General features: G+C 40.6%; 1 protein-coding gene across 1 annotated transcript in view; it reads left to right on the top strand.

Moving 5' to 3' along the window:
* LOC103592154 (receptor-type tyrosine-protein phosphatase beta) overlaps positions 1 to 18380 on the top strand; it is a 106376-nt gene extending 87996 nt beyond the window's left edge. The window contains exons 21-32 of the mRNA XM_008574760.1: positions 142 to 241; positions 1211 to 1294; positions 1568 to 1585; positions 1708 to 1789; positions 2392 to 2482; positions 3290 to 3366; positions 5254 to 5388; positions 6748 to 6870; positions 7057 to 7220; positions 9116 to 9251; positions 16025 to 16145; positions 18258 to 18380. Of these exons, the coding sequence (XP_008572982.1) occupies positions 142 to 241; positions 1211 to 1294; positions 1568 to 1585; positions 1708 to 1789; positions 2392 to 2482; positions 3290 to 3366; positions 5254 to 5388; positions 6748 to 6870; positions 7057 to 7220; positions 9116 to 9251; positions 16025 to 16145; positions 18258 to 18280 (1154 nt within the window). The 3' untranslated portion in view covers positions 18281 to 18380. The remainder of the gene's footprint in view (positions 1 to 141; positions 242 to 1210; positions 1295 to 1567; positions 1586 to 1707; positions 1790 to 2391; positions 2483 to 3289; positions 3367 to 5253; positions 5389 to 6747; positions 6871 to 7056; positions 7221 to 9115; positions 9252 to 16024; positions 16146 to 18257) is intronic.
* The last annotated feature ends 6630 nt before the right edge of the window (positions 18381 to 25010 follow it).

Below are 25010 nucleotides of genomic sequence, written 5' to 3'. Positions count from 1 at the left end.
TAAATGCCTCAATGTGGGTAATACTGCAGTTCTGTTGGTAATAACATTACTTGGGACATACTGCTTCAGTAGCTCTCTCAGTGGTCCCCTAGCACTAATTTTCCCACCTGAGATATTTTGTTTCCATCTGGATTATTGTAGAGCCCTTGTTTGGAGTTATCGAAGGTGTGAGTGCTGGTCTGTTTTTAATCGGCATGCTGGTAGCTGTCATTGCCTTATTCATCTGCAGAAAGAAAACAAAGTAAGTACCAAGATCCCTTTGGTGATGGGCTCACAACTTTAAAGATGCGACTGAAAAGGCCCTTTAGCCTGAAAACTAAGAAGGAAAAATAATTTAATTTCTCCAGGTTAAATCACCATTGTTTTCTCAATGAAAGCAAAAGTCAGACTCAAATCATGACTCACTTTTCTTCAGCTCCTGTACATACCATTGATGAATTTGGCCGTTACCAAGTGATGAAGGGCCATCTGTAGCTTTATTTAAATATGAAATAACTCCTTTCACACAGGAAGAAAACGTTTTTGTGTGGTTCATATACTCGCAAAGACGGAGATGTTTGCTAATTGTATGCCCAAGTGCTTTTCTGAAATATCCTGAAAAGTATGGTTGACATCATCATTTTGTGGCTCACATCTGCCATCCTAATTTAAGAAGGGACCAAAAAGAACCAAATGGCATGTGGCCCCAGTGCTGTACCCTCTTCTCTTAGGAAATTTTTTTTATTTGGCATATTGTCCTCTTTCGTGCAGTCATGTCTGGCATCTGAGGTTTACTGTTTTCTGTGTGTTTTTTTAAGGAAAGTTTTATTGAGAGTGTGGGAAGTGATTGTGACCCATAGCCAAAAACCAGGAGACAGATCTTCAGTTATAGCAGAGATCTGTCTCTGAGTGGGAAAGATCTACGTCTTTATGCTCTTCCTCCCTTCTCCCTCCCTCAAAGAAATGTTGGCTGAGCGCAAATCTACATGAATACTGAAAAATCTATATTTGCACAAACATGCACAGTCATACCATAAATGGAAAAGATCTACGTCTTTATGCTCTTCCTCCCTTCTCCCTCCCTCAAAGAAATGTTGGCTGAGCACAAATCTACATGAATACTGAAAAATCTATATTTGCACAAACATGCACAGCCATACCATAAATGGAAAAAAAATTGTTCAAACCAAGTATCACAACCAGAATAAAAATCCTCTCCCTTATATTTCAGCCACGGTCGAGAAAGGCCCTCTGCCCGCCTGAGCATTCGTAGGGATCGACAATTATCTGTGCACTTGAACTTGGGCCAGAAAGGGTAAGCACCCCATTTTCTGTCATAAAATTTATTAAAATATGGTATTATGGGGGCTGGCCCCGTGGCTCACTCGGGAGAGCATGGTGCTGGTAGCGCTGAGGCTGAGGGTTCGGATCCTATATAGGGATGGCCAGTGTGTTCACTGGCTGAGCGTGGTGCAGACCACACCGTGCCGAGGGTTGCAATCCACCTACCGGTCAAAAAAAAAAAAGGATGATATTATGTGAGATCTGCTAACGAGGTCTTTCTTCTTCTTTTGGCTTCTCTTCACAGTAACCGCAAAACTTCTTGGTAAGAGAGAAAAGTCATTAATTACTCTATTATCTGCTTTTGAAATACAACTCAGACTGATTATGACATTTTCCCTTTTCTTCAGTAACTTTCTTTTCTTTTTGTTTCATTTTTAATTACAGCCCAATAAAAGTAAATCAGTTTGAAGGGCATTTCATGAAGCTGCAGGCTGACTCCAACTACCTTCTATCTAAGGAGTATGAGGTACAACTCAGACACAATGCTTTAGCAGCCCTAGTCCTCAGCAGAATTTCCCTCCTAACTTTTACTGTGGAATCGTAGGCTAATTGGGATCAGGAGTTAGGGTGAAGCTTACAGTCTCAGCTGAATGCTGTTTTATGCTTGAAACCACTCCCCGCACAATATACCACCTAGACTCAGAGGCCAGTTCAAACTCCAGAATAGCACAGCACACAAAGTGATACCTGGATGCGATGGTAAGAAAAATGGACAAATGTCAAATGCAAACCTAATGCTGTCCATTATTCAGCCTGGCCATTTGCCTGACTGCAAGACAATGTGGTTTGGCCAAAAGTGCGCAGAATTTGTATTCAATTCCCAGCTTGGCCACTCGTGTGACCTGGGGCAAGTTAGTTATCCTGTCGGAGCTTCATCTGTAAAATGGTGATAAGAACACCTCCCTTGTGGGGCTTTTGGGGATCAGAGCTAATGCATGCCAAATACAAGGCATTGCATAAACAGCAGCTAGTGCATATAGTTTATATTATTATGTATCTCAAGGACAGTATGATTTGCCTTATTCCATTTCATATTCTCCACTCGCAAATTTATGTTTGACCTAACAGGACTTGAAAGATGTGGGTCGAAACCAGTCATGTGACATTGCACTCTTGCCGGAGAACAGAGGGAAAAATCGATACAACAATATATTGCCCTGTAAGTTTTATGTTGAAATGTGTAATACTGTCTTCCTCTAGCCATTTCTGCTCTTTTCCAGGAATAAAATGAGGCTAAAGAAATACGGTATAGCTGGATATGGAAGATCTCAGGCTCTGAATCCCTTTAATAAGGAATGACTTATATGTTACCTTCCCTCCAGAGGGATAAGGACTGGTTCAGATTCTTCTATGAGAGGCCTCATGCTGTAGACAGTTCCCCATGTGGCCCTACTGCTTCTCCTTAGAGGCTAAGAGCAGTAATTGCTCTTAACAACAGGAGCTCTGACATCGAGCTGACCTGTGTTTGCTTTAAAAAGTCTCTAGTTAACAATTTTTTAACAAATTATCTTTACCCCCTTAGGTAAAGCAATAGAAGGTAGTTTTCCTGGATTGTATTCATTCCAGCAGTGAAAGGGAGCTGGCCGCCGCACCAGGCAAATGACATAGTGTCACAGAGGAAAGCACAGACAGAAGCAATAGAAGGTAGTTTTCCTGGATTGTATTCATTCCAGCAGTGAAAGGGAGCTGGCCGCCCCACCAGGCAAATGACATAGTGTCACAGAGGAAAGCACAGACAGGGCTTCACATTGTTTCCCGTGCTGGGTGGTATGTGGGCCACCTTTCAACCTGGGGCAAGTTAGTTATCCTGTCTAAGCTTCAGCTGTAAAATGGAGATAAGAACACCTCCCCTGTGGGCCTGTTGTGGAGATCAGAGCTAAAGGATGTCAAATACTACACATTACATAAACCATAGAAAAATCACCCCAACGCTCAGCAGCAAATCTCTCCATAAACTTCCTTTCAGATGATGCCTCACGGGTGAAGCTGTCCAACGTGGATGACGACCCTTGCTCTGACTACATCAATGCCAGCTACATCCCTGTAAGTGAACCACTGGGCCATAGTGCCCAGGAGGAAGCTTTGAGGGGTGGCTGCCCTGGAGATGCCACTGCTCCTGCAGGTTCCCACCATTCCCAGGTCTGGAAACATTTGTAGATGGTACAAGACCATGTCCAATTCCCATAAAATGTGGAGTATACAATTCAGTTATTGCTGAGCTTCATTTTTCACAATGGCTGTAGTCACATAAAATTATGATGAGCCCAGAATGCATTTTCAAAGGTCAATTTCTCTCTGCAGCCCTTAGCCAAGATTAGCGCTCCCTAGGATGATGGGTCTCTACTGCTGAGGCTGCCTACCTCGGGAAGTCGATCCCATGGTATTTGGATTTTTGAAAACCACAGACACAGATCAAAGGTCGCATCAAACTTTTGGGCTCTGATTCTGACTAGCATCTTGCCAACTTCCTACATTATACTACGGTGGAAATAGCTGTAAATTAGACAAATCTGAGTTTGAATCCCACCTCTGTCCTTTGTAGACTCTATGACTCTGGGCAAGTTATATCATCTCTTTGAGCCTCCATTTCCTTTTCCAAAAACTGAGGATAGTAATATTTATTTCAAACAATCATTTAGTCACTCAATGAACATTTATTAATCAAGTGCTAACTCTAACTCAAACACTGAGCTGTGTATAGTGGTAGGATAAGATGGGACCCTGACCCTAAAGGACCTCTCAGAAAAGTTGGGGCCTCAGAAATTACAAGGCAGTGCTATGAGACACCTGCTAGAGCAGCGCTTCTCCAGTGTTAACATACATTTGCATCATCTGGGGATCTTGTTAAAATGCAGATTCTGATTCAGCAGGGCTGATGTTGGGCCTGGGGTTCTGCATTTCTAACAAGCTCCAGGTGACCCCAATGCTGCTGGTCTGAGGCCCACACTCTGAGTAGCAAGAGGCTAGAGTTGCCACAGAGCCTCTACAAAGAGGAATACCATCCAGCAGAGAGAAAGATGAAGAAAGGCTCAGTCAAGCAGGCAACATGCTGAAAATAAATAAGCATTAGCCGGATGAGAGGCAGTGTTTGGTGGGCAGGGGTTGGGAGGTGTCGGAGGTGACATAACGTAGAGACCCTGAGAAGAGGGCAGGAGACAAAGAGCCTCGACTAAGATTTACGAGAAAGATGAAGAAAGGCTCAGTCAAGCAGGCAACATGCTGAAAATAAATAAGCATTAGCCAGATGAGAGGCAGTGTTTGGTGGGCAGGGGTTGGGAGGTGTCGGAGGTGACATAATGTAGAGACCCTGAGAAGAGGGCAGGAGACAAAGAGCCTCGACTAAGATTTACCAGTAATTCTGTATTGCTGGAGTGCAGAATTAGTCGGTGAAATATCCTAGCTCACAGAATCAGAGTTAGGGTTAAATAAGACCAGTGAAAGTCCTGTCCCACTGCACTTTATGTGGTAGATGCTCAATCAGCAGTGGTTTCTCTTCCATTAAGCTTCCCTTGCATGATATTCTTACCAAATTATTCCAATGTCAATTACCAAAATAACTAAAACTCTTCTACATTAAATAGGGAAGGAGCCTGATCAAAGTCAGTCCCTCAGACAGACCATACACATACACACACACCCAAAACCACATAATAGAGGGTGAAGTGTTTTCTAGATCATTGCCTGGGTCCTCCATTTGCCTTTTAGTATAGACCCAGCCTAATAGACAGGAATGTGGCTCTTAACAATAGTTCAATGTTTTGGCCTTTGTCCCTCCTGCTCCCAAGCCTTGACACTTGTGTTAGTATCTTTTTCTCACATCAGGGACCTCACAGAGACCTTCATATCAGCTAATCTGCAGAGCTAACTCTTTGTTTATAATTCTGAAGAGGCCCATTGTTTCTGACTCTCCATATTGTAAATTCATTGCAGGGCAACAACTTCAGAAGAGAATATGTCGCTACTCAGGGACCGCTTCCTGGCACCAAGGATGACTTCTGGAAAATGGCGTGGGAACAGAACGTTCACAACATTGTCATGGTGACCCAGTGTGTTGAGAAGGGCCGAGTGAGTAAACAGCCTTCCTGATTTCAAGCTTTGCTTTCTGCCACCTGGGTGGAACTCTACCCTTCCATCAAAAGTTAAACCCCACAAAATGAAGTAGAAATCTCATGAAAACATTGTTAATGAATTAAGCCACTAGCTTAAAAAGGAGCTAATAGTAAATCCAGGTGATGCCCAATTCAGAAGCTGGATCCAAGGTTTCAGTCAAAGCTGTTTCTACTTGAGGACTGGTATTATCAGAAGTGCTGATTATACAGAAAGATTATCTGGCCACTTCTCTACTCCATCCTTCAGGGTACGACTAGGGGAGAGACCCTGCTAGAACCAGAGGGCCAGTCCCTGCTCTCAGGAAAGAAGTGAGTGTGTCTAAAACTCACTTCTTTGTGCAGAGACAAAGGTACAGTTGGCCTTCTGTATCTGTGGGTTCTGCATCTGTGGATTCAACCAACCAAGAATCCAAAATATTCAGGAGAAGAAAATTGCAGAATTTTTTTTCTTGTCATTATTTCCCAGCCAATGCAGTATAACAACTATTTTCATAGCATTTACAATGTATTATGTATTACAAGTAATCTAGAGATAATTTGAAGTATACAAGAGGATGTGCACAGGTTATATGCAAATACTATGCCATTTTATATCAGGGACTTGAGCATCTGCGGATTTTGTTATCTGTGGGAGGTCCTGGACCCAATTCCCCATGAATACTGAGCAATGACTGTAGATATCTGGACAAATTAAGCAAATCTCTTGTAATGCACTTATAATCCTCTACTTTATATGGTTATTTTGAGGATTAAAAGAGAGATTACATGTAAAGTGCCGAGCATCTGTGCTCAATGAATATATACGTTCATAATCCTCTTTCTTCTGTCTTTGTACATGTAAAGGCGAGCTTAGCTAAATGTTCTGACTTCTCACAGATCTCTTGGCACATGGCCCAGGTTAGGACAGTAATATAAAAATATGAACAAACAAGGCCAGGAAGACAATGCCTTCCTTTGCCCTACTAGATCTTTCTTCAGAAAGAACAATAAATTGTAAGTCATGACTTATCTGCTAGTGGAACTGGAACGCTGAGGAAATCAATAAAAAACTCAAGGCATGTCGCACTGTGCCTGAAGGTGAATGATCCCAGCGGGGAGTGGGGCTGCTCCCTGCACAGTGTCTCTGTTTCACTTGCAGCTGCAGCCCAGCTTCAGCACTGGCCACGAGCAGGTTATATAAAAAGTAGACAGTCAAATCACTTTAGCAGCTGATCCTGGATTCCTAACTCCGGAAAGCATTTCAAGGAGGGAAAACCCAGGTTTACAAAGGAGTCATGTCTCCAGACTCACTTTTTTTCTGTCTGTCCTCTTCTAGGTTAAATGTGACCATTACTGGCCAGCGGACCAGGATTCCCTCTACTATGGGGACCTCATCCTGCAGATGCTCTCAGAGTCCATGCTGCCTGAGTGGACCATCAGGGAGTTTAAGATATGCAGTGTACGTCCGTTTCTTTGATTTCATTTCACAATCCAGCTGGGAAAGATGGAGGAGATCTGTGAATCCCGTTTTTGCTGGTTCCTCTCCTGTAGCTTCAGCCCTAGGCATTCCTGCTTGGCACAGTTGTCTAATCAGAAGGCATGCCCTGGATCGTTCCTCTTATGATCATGCTCTCCGTTCTTACAGGAGGAACAGCTTGATGCACACAGACTCATCCGACACTTTCACTACACGGTGTGGCCAGACCATGGAGTCCCGGAGACCACCCAGTCCCTGATCCAGTTTGTGAGAACTGTCAGGGACTATATCAACAGAACCCCCGGTGCTGGGCCCACCGTGGTGCACTGCAGGTACCTGGCCACCTGGGAGAGAATAAAACGGCAGCCATTGGGGGGATGTGCCTGGGAGTCTGAAGAAAGGCATATGCATGGGGAATGGAGGATTTGTCTGGGCAACCGGCCTGCCTTGCTCCCGGAGGATCTTATTATGCTCTTTTTCTTCCCAGCCTCGCTCCTCTTCACTGACTTCTCCTTTTCCACTTCCTTTCCTTCCCACCTCTCTCACCAGTCCCCTCTGCCAGGCTTCTCTGTCCCTGTTGCTCTTTTTCTTACAGTATGAAATGCAAAGTCCTTACATGACTTCCATGCCTTCTCTCATAGGGCCTCATCTCACCCTCAATCCAAGTTCCCAACAACTTTCCTCCCAGTCTAGCCGGGAAGGTGACTTCACAAGCTTATTTTTGCCTCATGCCATTCTTACTCCTTGGGATGGCTTTCTCTCTCTCCTGCACCTCCAGAAGCCCTACCCATTCTTCAGGATCCCTGTTCTAGACTTCCATCCAGGTCTAGCAACATATCTCCATTCGTTTGTGCTGCTATAACAAAATATCACAGACTAGGTAACTTATAAAACAATAGGAATTGATTTCTGATAGTTCTGGAGTCTGGGAAGTCCAAGATCAAGGCAGCAACAGGTTCAGTGTCTGGTGAGGGGTCCAAGATGGTACCTTGTTGCTGCCTCCTCCAGAAGGAATGAAGGCTTTGTCCTCATGATGGAAGGGACTGAAAGTGTCTAAGTAGTTCCCTCTAGCCACTTTATAAGATATTAATGCCATCCTCCGGGGTGGAGCCTTGTGGCCTAATCACCTACTAAAGGCTCCACCCCTTAATACGGTTGCATTGGTGATTAAGTTTCAACATGAACTTTGGGGGGACACCTACATTCAAACCAGAGCATAGTACTTGCCATTTGTAGCACCCAATTTTGCTCTTAAATTTCTGTTCTCTCTTGACTTCTTTTTGCTTCAGACAGCCTATCCATAAAATCAACCTAACAAGCAGTCTCTCTCTCTGGGGAGCCTGGTGTTTAGCTAATTAATGTTTGCAGCAAAACTTTGATAGCCCTAATCGAATGGCACGAATAAACAAAGAGCAGAGAATCACTACAGTAAGAGAAATGTCAAGTGCACTCATTTTCTCCCAATCAGCCCAGCACTCTAGGAGCCCTGCTTTTATATGTCATTGGAACCCTGATGCTTTTAGTAAGAAAGTGAGGCACTCAGAAGCTCCCATTTTCTGAAGAATGGTAGGCATTTTCATCCAGGACCATTGGAGAACTGTTCTTATTTATCTTATAAATGTGCACATCAAAAATTCCCAGATTATACAACCACTTTGGAGAGCAGTTTGGCAATCCCTAGTGAAGCTGAAGGTGATCATACCCTATGACCAGCCCAGCAGTTCTGTTTCTAGGTATCAATAGATTAGCAGTGGATGAATTAGCAGTGGTTTATGAATTCTATAGAATAGTTAGAAGAAATCAGGTCTGCATCTAACAACATGGATAAATCTCAAAACACAATACTTAGAAAAGTTGGCAAAAAGATACATAAAACATGTTACCATTTCAGTAAATTTTGAAACACATTAAATATAATTATTGTTTATGGATGTACATGTATGTAGGAAAAGTATAAAAAGATTCATGGAAATGACACACACCAAGTGCAGAGCAGTACTTATCCCTGGTGGGGTGGGAGAGGGGGAGGAAGGAAGGAGAAAGAGATGGAGGGCTGTGGGCTGTAGGTTATGTTTCTTCAAGAAAGAGAGCATGTGAAAGAAAGACATATTCTTATATTCTCCCTTAACTTAGAAGAAAAAAGAAAGATTGTGCCAGAGTCTCTGGATGCTTTCTTGAAAAGAAAATTTAATAAAAAGACTGAATCTTCCTTCTCCATCTCTTGCAGTGCTGGTGTGGGTAGGACTGGAACATTTATTGCATTGGACAGAATCCTCCAGCAATTAGACTCCAAAGACTCTGTGGACATTTATGGAGCAGTACACGACCTAAGACTTCACAGAGTTCACATGGTCCAAACCGAGGTAAGGGTTACAGGCTGAAGAGCATAGACCATCCTCCCTTTCACCCTCTCAAAAATGACTAGGGATTTAATCTTCCAAGGAGAAATAAGTATGACATATCAGGGAGAGAGAGAGAGAGAGAGAATTGAATATAGATATCTTCTAGGATTTGTTATTTTAAAACAAATCTCAGTAACCTTGAGGATAATGTGTGCCCTTACCTTTACTAAGCTGGTTCCCAGCTCAGGAAAGAATTAATTTAGGTGGATAGGAAGAAAGATGTATACTATACATGGGGGACTGACCAGGCCAGGTCATCTTGGAGATCATTTTAACATAGGCAGGTGGATGAGCACAAGAACTTCAATTAGTAAAGAGGAAGAAGATTCCAATCTCTTCTCTCCCCTAGCCCCGCCCCCCCACCTGCACCCCTATCTCTAGAGACACCAAGGGAGTATATATCAACTGTGAAAGCTAAATGCTTCTATTTATACAGACCTTTGATATTTTCAGGGCATTTTTTAACATGCTATCTCATTAAATTTTCACAATAAACAGGTAAGAGATGGAATATAATACTTCCATTTCTAGGCTAGAAAACTGAGGTCCAGGGGCTAAAGGGCTTTGTACAAGGCCCACAGTCATGAAGTGGCTGAAGTGGCTTTGACCCTGTTCTTGAGAATCCCAGACCCTTGAGAACCAAACTCACTGCCCCATAGCCTCAGGGTCAGGTCTGTGTGTTCACACCGACCAAGCATGTCACTCTCCTGCATCAATGCCTTCCAAGACTCAAGTACCGTACCCTTCTGTTTCCCAAATTTTTCCTCAAGTATCTCTGCAAAATCCTATGCATAAAAATTTTTTTTAAAAAAGACTCCAATGGTCAAAAAGGTGAAAAGTTCTACATGCTTCTGTACTCCCTCTTAGAGCTACAGTACACATGGAACTGCACAGGTAGCAGTGCTCCACAGAACAGGGGCATCTGCAGCAAAGTCTCCCTTTGCGCTTTGTTGAACCCACTATTGCCAAAACCACCTTGACCCCTGAATTCTCTTCTTGTGCGGCACATATTAATATCCTGCAGAAGTCACATTCTGTAGCACATCATTGCCTACCGCAGGCAACGCCCACATCTGACATCCTCTGCCACTACCATTATCATGGGCTGGTAATGCTTTCATTATTACAATTACTCCACTATATTTTGAATGTTTTATTATGAGATTGTTTTTAAAAAAATCTACAATGTGTTTCCATGTACCCAAACCCCAGCTTCTACAATTATTAGTATTCTGTGTTCTTTTCGCATCTGTATCCCACATACACTATTTCCCTACCCCATGATCCCATTGTAATATTTCAAGTCAAATCCTACCTACCATATAAAGGACTCTTTCTAAAATTATGATCACAAATACTATTATCGCATGTAGCGATGCTAATCATAATTCCTTAATATCATCTAATATCTAGTCAGTGTTTAAATATCCCAGTTATCTCAAAAAATATATTTTGTGTGTGAAAAACTGTAGTTGGTTTTCATTAGAATCCAAACAAATTTCACACATTGTGTTTTGTTGAAGTATCTTTAAAATCTCTTTTAAACTATAATAATCCTCCCTCCCACTTGTTTTCCACACCATTTATTTGTTAAAGAAATCAGCTCATTTGTTCCACAGATTTCCCCCATTCTGGATGGGGCTGATTGCATTTTCATAGTGGTAATGTGCTCCTCTCTTCTCCATGGCTTTTGTCAGCTGAATGATAGATCTAGCCAGGGTCTATTTGACCACCTCACTGCTTCATGGGTGGTGCTGAATATCACCTCGGGAGGCAGATCCTCATGTCTGTGTCTCTTTCAATACTAATAAAATCAGCAGGGGTTCAGGGCATCAGCCTGGACCGTCCATCATCACATTCCCCATCAACTTTTCACTTAATACTTTTAGCAGCCACTGATGAGCACTGTCTAGCTCCATTATTTCATCAAGAATTATATCACCCCATATCCTAACTGTTATCCTTCAGCTTTCTCCACAAAACTATGAGTTCCTAGGAGGTAGAAACTGGTTTTCCTTCTCTATATCATCAATATTTTTTAATCTGTTAAATGAATGAACAAATATCCTACAATTGTCTTGCTAAAAAGTCATCATCGGGCCGGCCCGGTGGCGCACTGCTACAGTGCGCCGCTTGGGAGCGCGGTGGCGCTCCCGCTGAGGGTTCGGATCCCACATACAGACCGGTTCCCGCTCACTGGCTGAGCGAGGTGTGGGAGCAACACCAAGGGTTGCGATCCCGTTGCCGGTCCCGGTCCGGTACGGGCGCAACACTGAGGGTTGCAATCCGTTGCCGGACACAAAAAAGACAAAAAGGAAAAAAAAAAAAAGTCATCATCAATGTTTCATTATTAGTGTATGGTCACTTCCACAAACTCAAATCATACTTAATTTGTAATTTGGGGAAGAAGAGGTTATCACATTGTGAGTAGTCTTGAGCCTTGGGGGGGGGGGCATGTATTCAGGTTCCCTAGTTACTTCCGAGGTTCTTGGGCCATGCATCACTTCCATACACCTGTCCAAAACTCTGGAGGTGCATTTTGGCAAAGAGCAGCAACTCTGTTGTAGACATCACTGGCTGACTTTCAAAGTGGAGGTAACACGGTATGCCAAAGCTCTTCCTCCTGCTCCCTAGCAGTGACTCCTGTTTTCCCTAGTCTCTCCTCCTCCTGCCTCCCTTGGATTCTGTGGCTGCCCCTCAGCTCGTTTCTCAGTATATGAATTCCTCAAGGTTCTGTCGTCAAGGCACTGTTCTTCTTTCTCTCAGTCTTCATTGTTTATGATGTCCTCCACTCCTGTGGTTTCAAGAACCACATATGTGCTCATGTTTCCCAAATCCCATTCTCCTTCCCCAGCATTCACCTGAGTGCCTGCCTACCAGACATTTCTACCTGGAAGCCTTACAATCATCTCAAACTCAAAAAAAGCTCAAAACTGAGCTCATTATCTTTCTTTAAGTAAACAAATGGGGGCTGGCTGGTTGTTCAGTTCGTGAGAGCCTGGTGTTAAAACACCGGGGTCAAGGGTTCAGATCCCCGTACAGGCCAGCTGCCAACAAAAACAAAACCATCCTCCTGCTCCTGCATCTTCCAGTTTCAGTCCATGGTGTTGGCATCTGTGCGTTTGCCAAAGCCAGGGAGCTGACTTCTTTTCCACGAGTTCCCATATCCAAGTGATCATGAAATCCTGTTACTTCCACCCAACACCCTTCTTCGTTCTAGTCCTTCATGCACTGCGTTTGCCAAAGCCAGGGAGCTGACTTCTTTTCCACGAGTTCCCATATCCAAGTGATCATGAAGTCCTGTTACTTCCACCCAACACCCTTCTTCGTTCTAGTCCTTCATGCACTGCCACTGCCTTTGCTTGGCCCTTTATCAATTCTCGTTGGGTTTATTGTATCAGCCTCCTAGTGGATCTCTCGCCTCCAGCTTCTGCCCTAACAATTCTTTGTCATCTCTGTCACCATCAAAATCCCTTGCTGACCATGTCAACTCCCTGCCTGCAAATCTTGGAAAGCTCACTGTTGCTAGTAAATGACATTCCCACTCTCATCCTTGTGCACAAACCTCTTCATAACCCGGCCCCTTATACTTCTGCAGCTTCATGTCATACTACTACCCACTCTCACTGATATAGGGCCCTCCAAAATTAAGGAAAATATCCCTCCCTGGGGCAGAATCAACTTTGATTCTTTTAGGCATAATGAAGTAAACATTGTAGTAAGATAGGAAGTTTCTCTCTCCTTTTTTTCTCAGTGAAACAAGATCCCAAAAAATATCCAGATATTGTCTGTCTTGCTTTAAGCCTCTGCCAAAGTTGGGCTTTTTCTACAGTCTCAGAATCTCTGGCCTCGGAGCTGGCATGGCTTGTTTGGTAATGGGAGTGGGTGCAGAGGGGTGTAACCCATGGCCGAGACCCTGTGGGTGACTGTTCCAGCAAAAGAGGAAGGATATTCTGACCACTTGTATAATTTTTCTGGGTACATGGTGACAGCCATCCTCAACTTTCTTTTCTCTTTATTTGGGGTACAAAGGGATTCAGGTCTTCACAATTTCTGATGTATATATCAAAGAGCAAGGCTTTCTAAACCAAGAGACATTGGACAGGAGATTTACAAGTGTTTCCCTCCATCTAGCCTGCGTTGGGGCAAATTTGTAGCCTGACTCAGAGAGACACTCAGATGGAGCAATAACTTGTTAAAGAACAATAGGCGATGTCACAGTCTGTCGACCTCACCTGCTTTTCATGAGAAGGAAACACTAGGATGTTGTAGGACTAAGGATCTCAGGTCCCATTTGGGGGATTTTCCTGGGGGGTTCCCATAACTCATGATACCTACATTTTAGCTTCACTAGACTTCTCACAATTTCCAGAATATATGTGCACTTTCATGTTAGTTATGTTACTTGGAATGTCTTACTTCTTTGCTCAAAGTCTTACAAATGTCACCTTTTCTCTCCAGCTTGATTCTTTCCTCCCCCAAAAGTGAACCTAATGGCTCCCTCTTCCATATGAAGCTTTATACACAATACTATCTTACGTTTATCATCTGACAGGTATTTGTTCACATGTCTGCCCTTCTGCTGAACTATGCTCTCAGGGATCATGAAAGGCTATAAGTATAATACTATAAATGCTATCTAATACCACAAATATGGGTGAAATTGAATGGAACTGAATATATCAACACCAAGGCAGCAAAAAAATGATCTGTTATGACTTGAAGTTCATATATTACACTTTGTCAACTTTTCATTAAGAATAAAGTGAGAAGCACATTAACAATCTGATGGCTTGAGTAGTAATCATTTTCAAAGGGACATTCTATTGGGAAAAGAAGAATTTATATTTAAGACAAGGCAAATTAATGGATATTAACTAGCTTCAAAGCCCGTGGTGGATCATTGTTGAAGAATTTATTAATAGGCCATAGCATAGATATACTAGAGTTCATTTACCTCTAAAGTCCCAAAGTAATTTAATATCCCAATAGAACTGAAAATATAAATTATGCTTTGAGTGAGAGGAAGCATGGAAGTGTTGGTCTATAATTTGGAGGATCATTTTTAAGATGGCAAAGAGACTGTTCTATACCAACAACCATTCTCAAGATAGTACCCACCTCAAATTTTCAAGGTCGGGGTACCATAAAACACTCAATGAATGAGCAGAGTCTGTGAGCAGAAAAATAGAGAATAGTTATTAATATTAATGCAGTTCTCATCTCACTTATGATTGATTTGGCTTCTTAAAATGTCCTAATCTATTGATTATACCAGACCTACTTATGAAGTCCTATGGGTAGATGACTAGGCTAGCTTCCAATCAGGGACAATGCCTAGTGCCAACCCATAAAAATTATACGTACTTGTTCACTTTGAAAGACTGTTAGTGAGAAGACCTGATAGTTCCGCTTTGTCTCTGAGACCTTTAAAACACTCTAAGGCTGACCACACTAATCACTTTAAACACAGGGACCAGAAATATTTTTCCATATCCATCTAACTTACATCAGCAGAAAGTCTTATACCTTTTATTGAACAAAGGATGTTAGCTATAGAAGAGACCTTGGCTTTCTTGTTCCATAGATGGGGAAACTGAGATATTGAGATACCTTGTAATTCAGCCTGGGCCAGCTAGAGGTAACTAAGAGCCCAGCCTCCCTCAGGTAGTGTCATTCTCCCCTCCCAACCTCCTAACTCCCTGGCTCTGAGCAGTTGTTATATGCATATCATTAAGGGGAGCCCAAAGCCAAGCTTGAAGGCTACACAGACATCATTCCCTTATTAAAGAGCTCAGTTTGTAGTAAGGAATGGGGCCCAATGCACAAGTTTGGCTGCCTGTAGCTGAGACACTCTTGTCAGTGGAGTCCTTTGTGGTGTTTTTACGGTTACCAAAGCACTGACTCTTCTATATTTGTTTATATTTTGAAAGCTGCTAGTTTCCAAATAGCTGATGCATGGTCTGTCTTCACTGTGTAATCTTCTGTAGTTCTCTGCAGTCAGCCAGCACCTCTGAGATTCTCCCGTGAGTCAGACTCAGATGCTCAGAGAACAGAGATGGATAATACACTGATATTGCACTCAATGAACTGACAGTCCAGTGGGGTTTATTGTACACCTCCTTTTTCTTACTATAATCTCAAAAGGAAGGGAACAAAACACAGAGTACGCAGTAAAAATGATTTTCTCATTCAGTAATGCAGTGAAATTGGGAGTCATCCAAGAAAACTCGTGCAGTGAAAAGAACATGAACTTTGAGGTTACACCCGCAGGATCAAATCCTAGGGCCCCATTTCTTAACTGTGTGACCTTGAAGAAGTTACTTAACTTTCGAGTCTCAGTGTATACTGATAATTATGTCTACTTTACAAGGTTATTGAAATCATTAAATGAGATAATTTATGTAAAGTACTTATCACAATGTTTGGCGTTCATTCATTTAATTTGCAAAGGACCTGCTATATGCTAGACACAGTTCCAGGCACTCACAAAACATACTGTGTACATAAGCATGCATGTAAAAAGAATGAATAAAACACCGTGTCTCTGCCCATTACTATTATTCTCTTTTCAGTAGTAATAGAAAGCAACCACTCTTTCATGTACTCCAAACCATTAGTGAAATTTGCTAACTGTATAGAATCCCATCATTGTCAGTGTTTGGGGAGAGTCCCTCACCTTTCTCATGCTTGAGAACAGGCCCTCCTCTGACATGTCTTCTGCTTTTCCATAGTGTCAGTATGTATACCTACATCAGTGCGTAAGAGATGTCCTCAGAGCAAGGAAGCTACGGAGCGAACAGGAAAACCCTTTGTTTCCAATCTATGAAAATGTGAATCCAGAGTATCACAGAGGTAGGAGCTTACTTTGCTAGCTTTTAAGATATGGTCAGTCTGGAAACCATTAATAGCCTACAGTTCTTCTAATGTGTATTAATAACTTAAAGTACTTTTTCTACCCAGAAGGTCCCCATAGAGAGTGGCAACAGGGTGGAAAGGTAGAGCAGGCAGGGAGCCCCCTCAGTGGAGCAGTGATTTCTCATTGCGCCTCCTCCTACCAAGCCTAGGATGCCCTCTGTTAAGGACTCTACTTAATATTTCTTTTCCAAGAAATAAGCTTCTGGGGAGCACGCTTTGAAATCACAACTGGAAGTTCAAATTATAAAATCCCTTTGGAGAAGAACTTGGCAGTTGATGGTATCAGGGTCCTTGATATGTTCATATCTTGTGATCCAGTATTTCTCCTACCACCCTAAGGACAGAAAAGCTTTACACATGGAGCTTTTCATAATAAAAAGTTTGAGTGAAAAACCCTAACTGGGGCCGGCCCAGTGGCGCACTGGACAGTGCGCCGCTTGGGAGTGCGGCGGCACTCCCGCCGAGGGTTCGGATCCCATGTGGAGACCGTTCCCGCTCACTGGCTGAGTGCGGTGCGGGCGCAACACCGAGGGTTGCGATCCCGTTGCCAGTCCCCGGTGCAGGCGCGACACTGAGGGTTGCGATCCCGTTACTGGTCAGTAAAAAAGACAAAAAGGAAAAAAGAAAAGAAAAACCCTAACTGTTTAATGATAGAGGACTAAGTACACCATGGTGCATTCACTTAGTAGAATACAATGCAGACATTAAGAATATTTTTGAAGATATTATATTAACATAGATATTCTTATAAATAAGTAACGAAAAGTAGAATGTAAAACAAATCAAGGAAAAAAGATTGGGAGAAATAGAATACACTAGGAAAATAAATTTCTCTGAACAATGAAAAAAATATGATTTTTTTTCCTTTTTATGTATTTTCTAAATTTTTTAGAACAAGCATGTAATGCTTTTCAAATAAAAATCCAGTAGAAAAAAATTTATAAACCTTATAAGGCACTGCTTTGACCAAACAACAATTAACTGACAAGAGAAGGGCCTTCATGCCTCTTCCTGCTCTGAGCCATCATTAAGACCTAAGTTATCACATAGGCTAATCGCAAATGTGAAGTTATGCTGTATTAGTTATCTATTATGTTTTAACAAATTACCCCAAAATTTGGCTGCTTAAAGCAGCATTTATTATCTCACAGTTTCTGTAGGTCAAGAATTTGGGAGGGGCTTAGCTGGGTGCTTGCAGTCAAGACACTGGTTGGGGCTGTAGGACTCACTTCAAGATGGTTCACTCCTATGGGCTGTTGGCAGAGGCCTCAGTCCTTGCCATACAGTCGGGTATCCATCTATAAATCAGATAATTTTACTTTGACAAACGTTATTTCAGACTTGTCTTATCTCCATTTCTAAATGACCTATAATTGGCAGTGTCTCCTAACATTCTATTTAGTTCTCTGTACCCTCTCTACCCACCAGCCTAGCCAGCATGTTAAATAGTTAACAATCTGTAAAGCACAAATAGAAAGGTACTATTTAAAGGAGTCCTTTGTAAATCACATAATCCTTTTCTATTGTAAATAATTACCCCCTAATTTATCTGTAGAGTAAATTAAGGTTTTTGCATGTCACATTCCTTAAGAAGCTCCAGGACAGAGGGAGCTCTGGGGGAATCTTACAAGTTTCTTTGTCTTGTTTGAGAGTCTGTTTTTTACAGTAATCTTGGGCACTCCTGAAAGAAGCTAACTATCGTAATAGAAAAGGATAACCAGCAGATGCCTGAAGGCTAGGATTCAGATCCTAGCTCCGGAGCTAACTAGTGTTAACAAGCTGTGTAACCCTGAGTTACTCTGCTTCTCTGAACCTTTGGCTTCATCTGTAAAATCGGAAAGGAGGGACTAGAATCACTAGTCCGTTCCAAGACTAATAATCTGTGTTTCTAAATGAAATGACCTGGTTCCCATAAGGATTGTCTCATCCTAAACCACACTGAACTTTAGTCATTTCTGCTAGTCATTCCCATTTGTAATTTTCATAATCAGAACAAATAACTATGACACACCCTGCTACTGTCTCTGATTACAATGTCCTTCCTTTCAGATGCAGTCTATTCACGGCATTAAGAATGTACCTGACAATCTCCTGGATAAAAATTATTCACTGTGTGACTTTTTAAAAAACTTGCTTCATGCCCTGCAAAGGTGCCAGCTATTTCTGTTGATATTATGTATAATTTATTAATCTGGAGAATTTTAAAGAATTTATGTAATTTAAAGGTTAACAGATATTATTGTACATAGTTGTATTTTGTAGTTTCTTCTGTAAATATGTATTTTTTCATAATGTTTAATATTAAGCTTTATATAATACTATTTTTTCACACTAAAGTGTTCATGGCTTGTTCTACATAAACTAATTCCACCTGTATGACAGAACTACTAGTAAAATGTGTATGGAGGTTGCAGAGACAATCCCTGGGGCCATGTTTTTTACCCATTTTGAAATTCACTGGCCAGGATAAAGAGCAGGGCTAAAGAGAGCTTATAGTTTAGCTAGCTTTGCTGATCTGCTGTCCCATGAACCCAGAGATCCAAAGACGATCCAGATGTGATTAGGACAAATATAACAGTGGAAAAGAGGATTAGAGGGAGAGAAAAAAAAAGGATTAGGCAGCACCAAAGCTGAGCTAGGTGGTTGTGCATAAGCTAGTTGCTCTCCCCCTTTCTCCTGCTGAGGATTCAAGCCAAAGTGGTCAGCTCAGGGTCAGCTGTATCACTTGCAATGCAAGCCCAGGCTGCAAGGTGGAGGGCTGTGGTAGAGAATGGTCCGAACAGCTGTGATGAATTCCTGGTGTTATGAAGAATGCCAGCTGTACCCCTGACTGTAAACAACATGCACAGTACCATCTGTGGTGACTAGAGATGATTTTGCTGCATTCACAGTGTGCAGCGGGAACATGCATAACCGTACTGCCTTGTATGTGTTGGTTTATGTATACATATTAGTCTTTGTCTCATTTCCAGTGGTCTGCAACCTGGAAAAGTCACAATTATGCCAGTCATACTTGCTTTTCCCATTGAAGGAAGATTATGGTGGCAGATTGTGCTCCTGATTAAAGCATCTAATACCAGCGTTTTTATAGAAATGTCCTTAAACAGCTTAGGAGAGGGTCTTCAAAAAGTTCATGGAAAGATTTGTATTCTCCTTTAATTCAGTTTTTCTGTGAATTTTTTGATGTACCCTTCTATATAATTAATTAGAAAACAACAGAACAGCAAGAACAAAATCCAGTAGTCCTTAGTAAAAATTTTGCAAAAGACATTTTTAGCAAATCAGTGAGGTCACAATGTCAAGTATTCATCTAAATTTGCACTTAATATAAAGGCACTACATACTCTACCAAGTTTATCCTCAATATTTATGCCTTATTTTGACTATAACAAATTTCAGTGAGTCAGAAAGTGAACACTGCCCTCATCGAGATCCAGTTCCTAAAGTCTTCCTGGGGGAAAAAAAATTAATTATTTTATTATGTTTTAAAAATTTTAGTTGACACGTAGTAACTGAACCTATTTATGGGGTACTGTGTGATATTTCGATACATGTATACAATGTGTAATGATCAAATCAGGTTAATTAACTTATCTATCACCACAAACACATCATTTCTTTGTGTTGGGAACATTGAAAATTCTCTGTTCTAACTAATTTGAAAGTATCCTTATAAATTGTTGTTAGTTATAGTCACCCTACAGTGTTATAGAACACTAAAAATTTGAAAGACATCTGTATGGAATCCTCATGGCTATCTGAGAAAATGAGCTAGAGATGTTTGCCTTTTTCTCACTACAAGTTTTTCTGTGATTAACTTATGAATTAGAGGTCAAATTTGTTGATCTCACAGCTTCATTTGTAGCAAAAATGCACTTCTTTTTAAAGTATGCATTTTTGCTACCTGCAATCATAAAGTCCCATAAGTAGTATAATGAGTGTCATTGGCAAAATAATTGAAAATTGTTAACTATACCTAAAATAGTTATTTATCATTATATAACTCTACACCCAATCTGGAAAATTTTCCAAGGTTATTTGAAGTTTATAAAAACAAGGGGGAAATTCATGAGAATGAATGTGAAGAGTGATAAGAGGATTCATATTTTTTAGTTTCTTTGTGCTCAATGCTCTTGTGAAATGACAGTGTTAGGCTCTGATTCTGTATCAGGGAACTAAATGGATCTCCTAGAAATGAAAAGGAACAACGTATGTGTAAGTATGGCAGACACACTACCAGGGAGAGAATAGAGGTCAGAGATTAGCAAAACAGAATTTTAAACTGATGTTGCTCAGGGAAAAGCACATTAATGCATGGAGATAAATTTATTTTTTGACTTTTCATTCATTCAGAAAACTTTTAGTAAGTGCCTGCAACATGCTAAGCACTATTCCAGAATTTAAGCATTTATATTCACATAAAGAGAATGCACTATAATAATAAAGTTAGGGTTGTTGTTACTATTTTCAATTGAGCTTAAAAGAGGGCCTCAGTGAGGTAATGAGGTAACTGAGCCAGTTTAGGACAGCGGTCACCTTCCCCAGGCCACACACTGGCACATACTGATGCTGCTTCAATAGCAAACCACTGGATCTAGAAAAGAGTGCAATTAACTGCACAAACCAGGATTTAAAATCATAAAAACCTGCATATCTGTAAGAGTAAATAACACTCACATACTCTGGCAACATCTGGGATGGAATCAGAATTATGGAATGTACATGACAAAGAAAAACTGTACATTCTTTTAGTCTAATGCAGGAAATACTTATTCCTACCCTACACCTAATTTTAAATCTCCTTAGCAACAAATATTTCATTATTTCCTCCCACTCTGAGGAAGACTAAATAATAATCTAGTTGATCTATTTATTAAATTTAGGGGGGAAAAAAGAGATTTCCTTGACATTCAGCTCAACTGAATGTATTTTCATTTAATTGCATTATGTGCCGTATCTTGGTAAACACTCCATTTCCTGTTTTGGTGGGCATCCTCTCTGTGCACCTGTGCAGTACACTTTAATCATCAAGGCTTCAAAGTGCTTTTGAGCCATCAAATCTTGGGAGAGTCCCATCTTGCATCTTAATAATTATTTATCTAAGTCCTTTATAATTAACTCCTTTAATCTCGTCTTCTTAAATCCATTTTATATTATCATTCTGTTCTTCTCAGGAAGGCCGCCAAATTTTCAGCTCTTGAATCAGATTTTTCAGAGACTCACCTCCCTGTCTGGGCTTGCGCATATTTGTCCTAAATAATTCCCCATCCCTTAACACCTCTGAGTTCCTGTTTCACTACTGACCCCTCTTCTCCCTATTGAATGTGTTTGCTTTCCCAGCTGAATGTGATTTTATCCTCTATTCATCTTATCTCCTTATACCTATTGGTATAACTTTATAGTCTTTTCAGGTTCCACATTATAGAAGAGATGATCATGATTTCACTTTTAAATAATAAAATGGCCACAGCACACAGATGTTTGGGGGGTGGTTTTATTTGGGAGGGTCTTTAGTTGATTCTGTTATTACCTCCTGGGAGAAAGCACAAAATGACACGTGAAAATAATATGAAGCTGTTTAGCAGACGTCCAACAACACAAAAATAGACCTCACATGTTACACTTCACATTCTGATTTCTTGCCTTGGTGTCTGAGGATCCAGTTTCTTATTTTAAGCACTCTCCTTACCTTTTGTAATAAAATTCTCAGCTATATATTAAATTCTCATTTGCTTAGCTTTCTGGGAATTGTTTGGGATTGGAATACTGAAATCATAAAGCTACCAGATCTGTATGACAGCGATGGTAGTACCTGAACCCCAACTTTGGGTTGCTCTAGAATTTTAGTTCACATACATGGGCCAGACCAAACCTGACCTGGAGAAGATCAATAGGTAATAAGCTGCATGTGTGTGGTAGCAATTCAAGGGCTGAAAATAATTGACCAGCCAAGACAGAAGGACACAAAGGAATGACTGCTCCTCCTCAAATGACAGTAAGCAAGCCCTCAACCCTACCTCATTCCTGAAGAGTCAAAATAGAAAATGCCATATCTGCTCAATGCCCCATTAATTTTAAATTTCTGAGTAATTTTAACCTGAGGTTTAGAATTACAACAGGTATTCAAAGAATGTTTCCTATCAAAGGAAAATCTGTAAACCATGACTGCAGAAAGCAAGTGAAATGATGCAAAGAAGGGAAAATATTTGAAAAAGGGAATCTAAATAGGCATCATCAGGAAGATAAAATGGCACCTATTCTGTGTAGCCAGACTGTTCTCTGAAAATCTTGTCATATATTTCTCTTAGGACATATTATCCTTTTGGGAATTCACTTTGATTACACTGGCCAGATGATTTAGCTGACTGAGTGATTGAATTGATTCATTTAGTTTTGTGAATTGACCAGGTGTTTGATTAAATTTATTTGGTGTGGCATTCCAGATGCACTGCCTTAGATTCTTGTAGTGCATGATGACTTTGAAAATGTTTGGCTGTTTTAGTTAAAATGCAGGGTAACATTTGATGTTACAGCCATGATAACAGCAAAAATCTGTTCTGTTCTAAAAATATTCTAGCAATGGAAATATTTCTGGCTAAAAGAATACTCTTGACTTGTAGGGAGGCTCCCTCAGAATAAATGTATGCAACACAAATAAGGCATTTTGTTTTTTAAAGATCATCTATATAGATACATTTATGAAATCAGGAAATTGTTGGTGAATATTCCTAAAATAGAGGTTTAATGGAAATAAAAGATCTATTAACAGATTTACCAAAGATTATTTTTATAACCTATATGCCAATGCACATGATCTTATATAAGACACCACGATAAGTTATTCAAAACTGTGAATAATGTCAGACAAGCACAATGTGTCCATTCTAGAAAAGTCACAAGAAGAGTTAGTTATGACTGTTCTCTGCCTTAAGTAATTTCTTTCAAGAAATACTGTCCTCGCCCTTAGAGCAAACTTTCAGTTCTGTTTGAGATGTGTTTTAGTAGCTGCGTGTGTAGATAAGTATCCAATCAAGAAAGGAACGCATGCAATTGTGGCTTTAAGATTTTGTAGCAGTGTTGGACGGCGTTCCATATGCAAGTTAATGGGAGGGTCTGCATCAGCCTTCATGAATTCCTCGTCTCAGCCACACTGATAAGAGGGTGCACCAATGCTCTTATTTGAAGAATACCTGATCTCTGGTCTTCCACATGGGACTACCAGGCTTATAAATTCCTCAAGGACAAGGACAATGTCTTTAACCTCTTTTCTACTCCTGCCTTGTAGAAATTAATGCACAGCTCAGACATTCTACATACACTTTTTGAGTGGAAATTGCTCCTACTCTGATACTTTGGATGTTAGGCAGTCAATGTTCGATAATACTATTGTCCATGGAGAAACATCTGGCGGTTCCTTGATTTGTGTGACACATAAATAAATAATGTAAATAAATCCAGCAACTGAACTTAATATGTTCTATAATAGAGCACTTTTTAGTTTTTTATATCACTTCTTTCTCTGCAAATCTGGTTAAAATGGCAGTAGATGACTCTTTTTTATATTATAGCATCTACCCATAATGTTGTGTTTCTAACCACTCTATTTAAGCAAAGAACTTCATTAGTCTATTTACATCATGTGTTTACTTAATATATTTTCATATTTGTAACTGTCGTCAAAAAAACCTACATAGTATCTTGCACACATTCTCACTAGTATAGAATAAAACTGCTCTTTGTTGATGGAGAGTCTCCTGTCTTCTATTCCCCTGCTCCTCCTTTATCAATTTTTGTCATCCTTCTGCTCAGGAGAAAGGTCAAAAGTGACAGTTTTTAAATGAGAAAAATCTTACAGGCCATTATCATGAAGAACATGGTTGTCTTAACCTTTATTTCTGCAAGTGCTGAGTTGGTCACCTAGGTTATTATGTACACATAAGACTCTCCAGTTAACTGTCTCCAATTAAATTCTGCTTTTCAGTTCTTTAGTTCATTTGTAACCAAATGTCATCTACTATGAACAGTGTTGGTGTATTGTCAGAGGCACTGCCCTGGCTGGATCACTGTGAGCCCTTCAGAGGCACTTCACACATTAGTGGGCAGTGTGATATTTGGTAATGAGCTGCTATGCCTATTTCCAGAATTAGGATTTTGCCTTTTTGCAATTTTCATATTTCAGTTGAAAGATCAGTGTCCTTCTTCACAACTCCACCATTTCATTTTTGTATAACTTACAGAAACATTTATTTAAATATATATGTATATATAAAACCATTAAATCAAAATAATCCTTTTTAAAACAGTTTCTGGATTCAAATAATTAGGTTGACAAAAATAATTTGACCTATGAAGCTGGACTTTTTTTTCCCCAAAGTAGCTGTTTATTTGATGAAATTTATTCTTAAAGAAAAAGAGAATAGTACAATTTGAACCAATTACTTAGTAATTTTGCTGATACATCTTCCATAGTCATAAAATGTCACAGCTAGAAGGGACAACTTGAGATCGACAATGTAGGAAACCAAGACCCAAGTTTAAAAGTGACAGCAAAATAAGATAGTGCTAGACTTGAACCTGATTCTCCTAATACCCACAGGGGAGGACTTGTCTACATGTAAATACAGACAAATAAGAAAGCTGCCCAGAAGCCGATAGGCACAACAGCCATCTCCAACACTGAGACAGAACTGTCAGTGGAACCTCCAACATTTGGCACGATTAATCCTCTTTTTGGTATCTCATCTGTCTCGAGAAATCCACGTAAGCAAATCTCAGGCTGTACTTTAGAATCGTACCTTAGTA

The sequence above is a fragment of the Galeopterus variegatus genome, unplaced genomic scaffold, assembly GCF_000696425.1.
Source record: "Galeopterus variegatus unplaced genomic scaffold, G_variegatus-3.0.2 Scaffold1097, whole genome shotgun sequence".
NCBI classification, from domain to species: Eukaryota; Metazoa; Chordata; class Mammalia; order Dermoptera; family Cynocephalidae; genus Galeopterus; species Galeopterus variegatus.
Note: the sequence above shows the minus strand (reverse complement) of the source record. Positions and strands in the feature narration are given on the sequence as shown.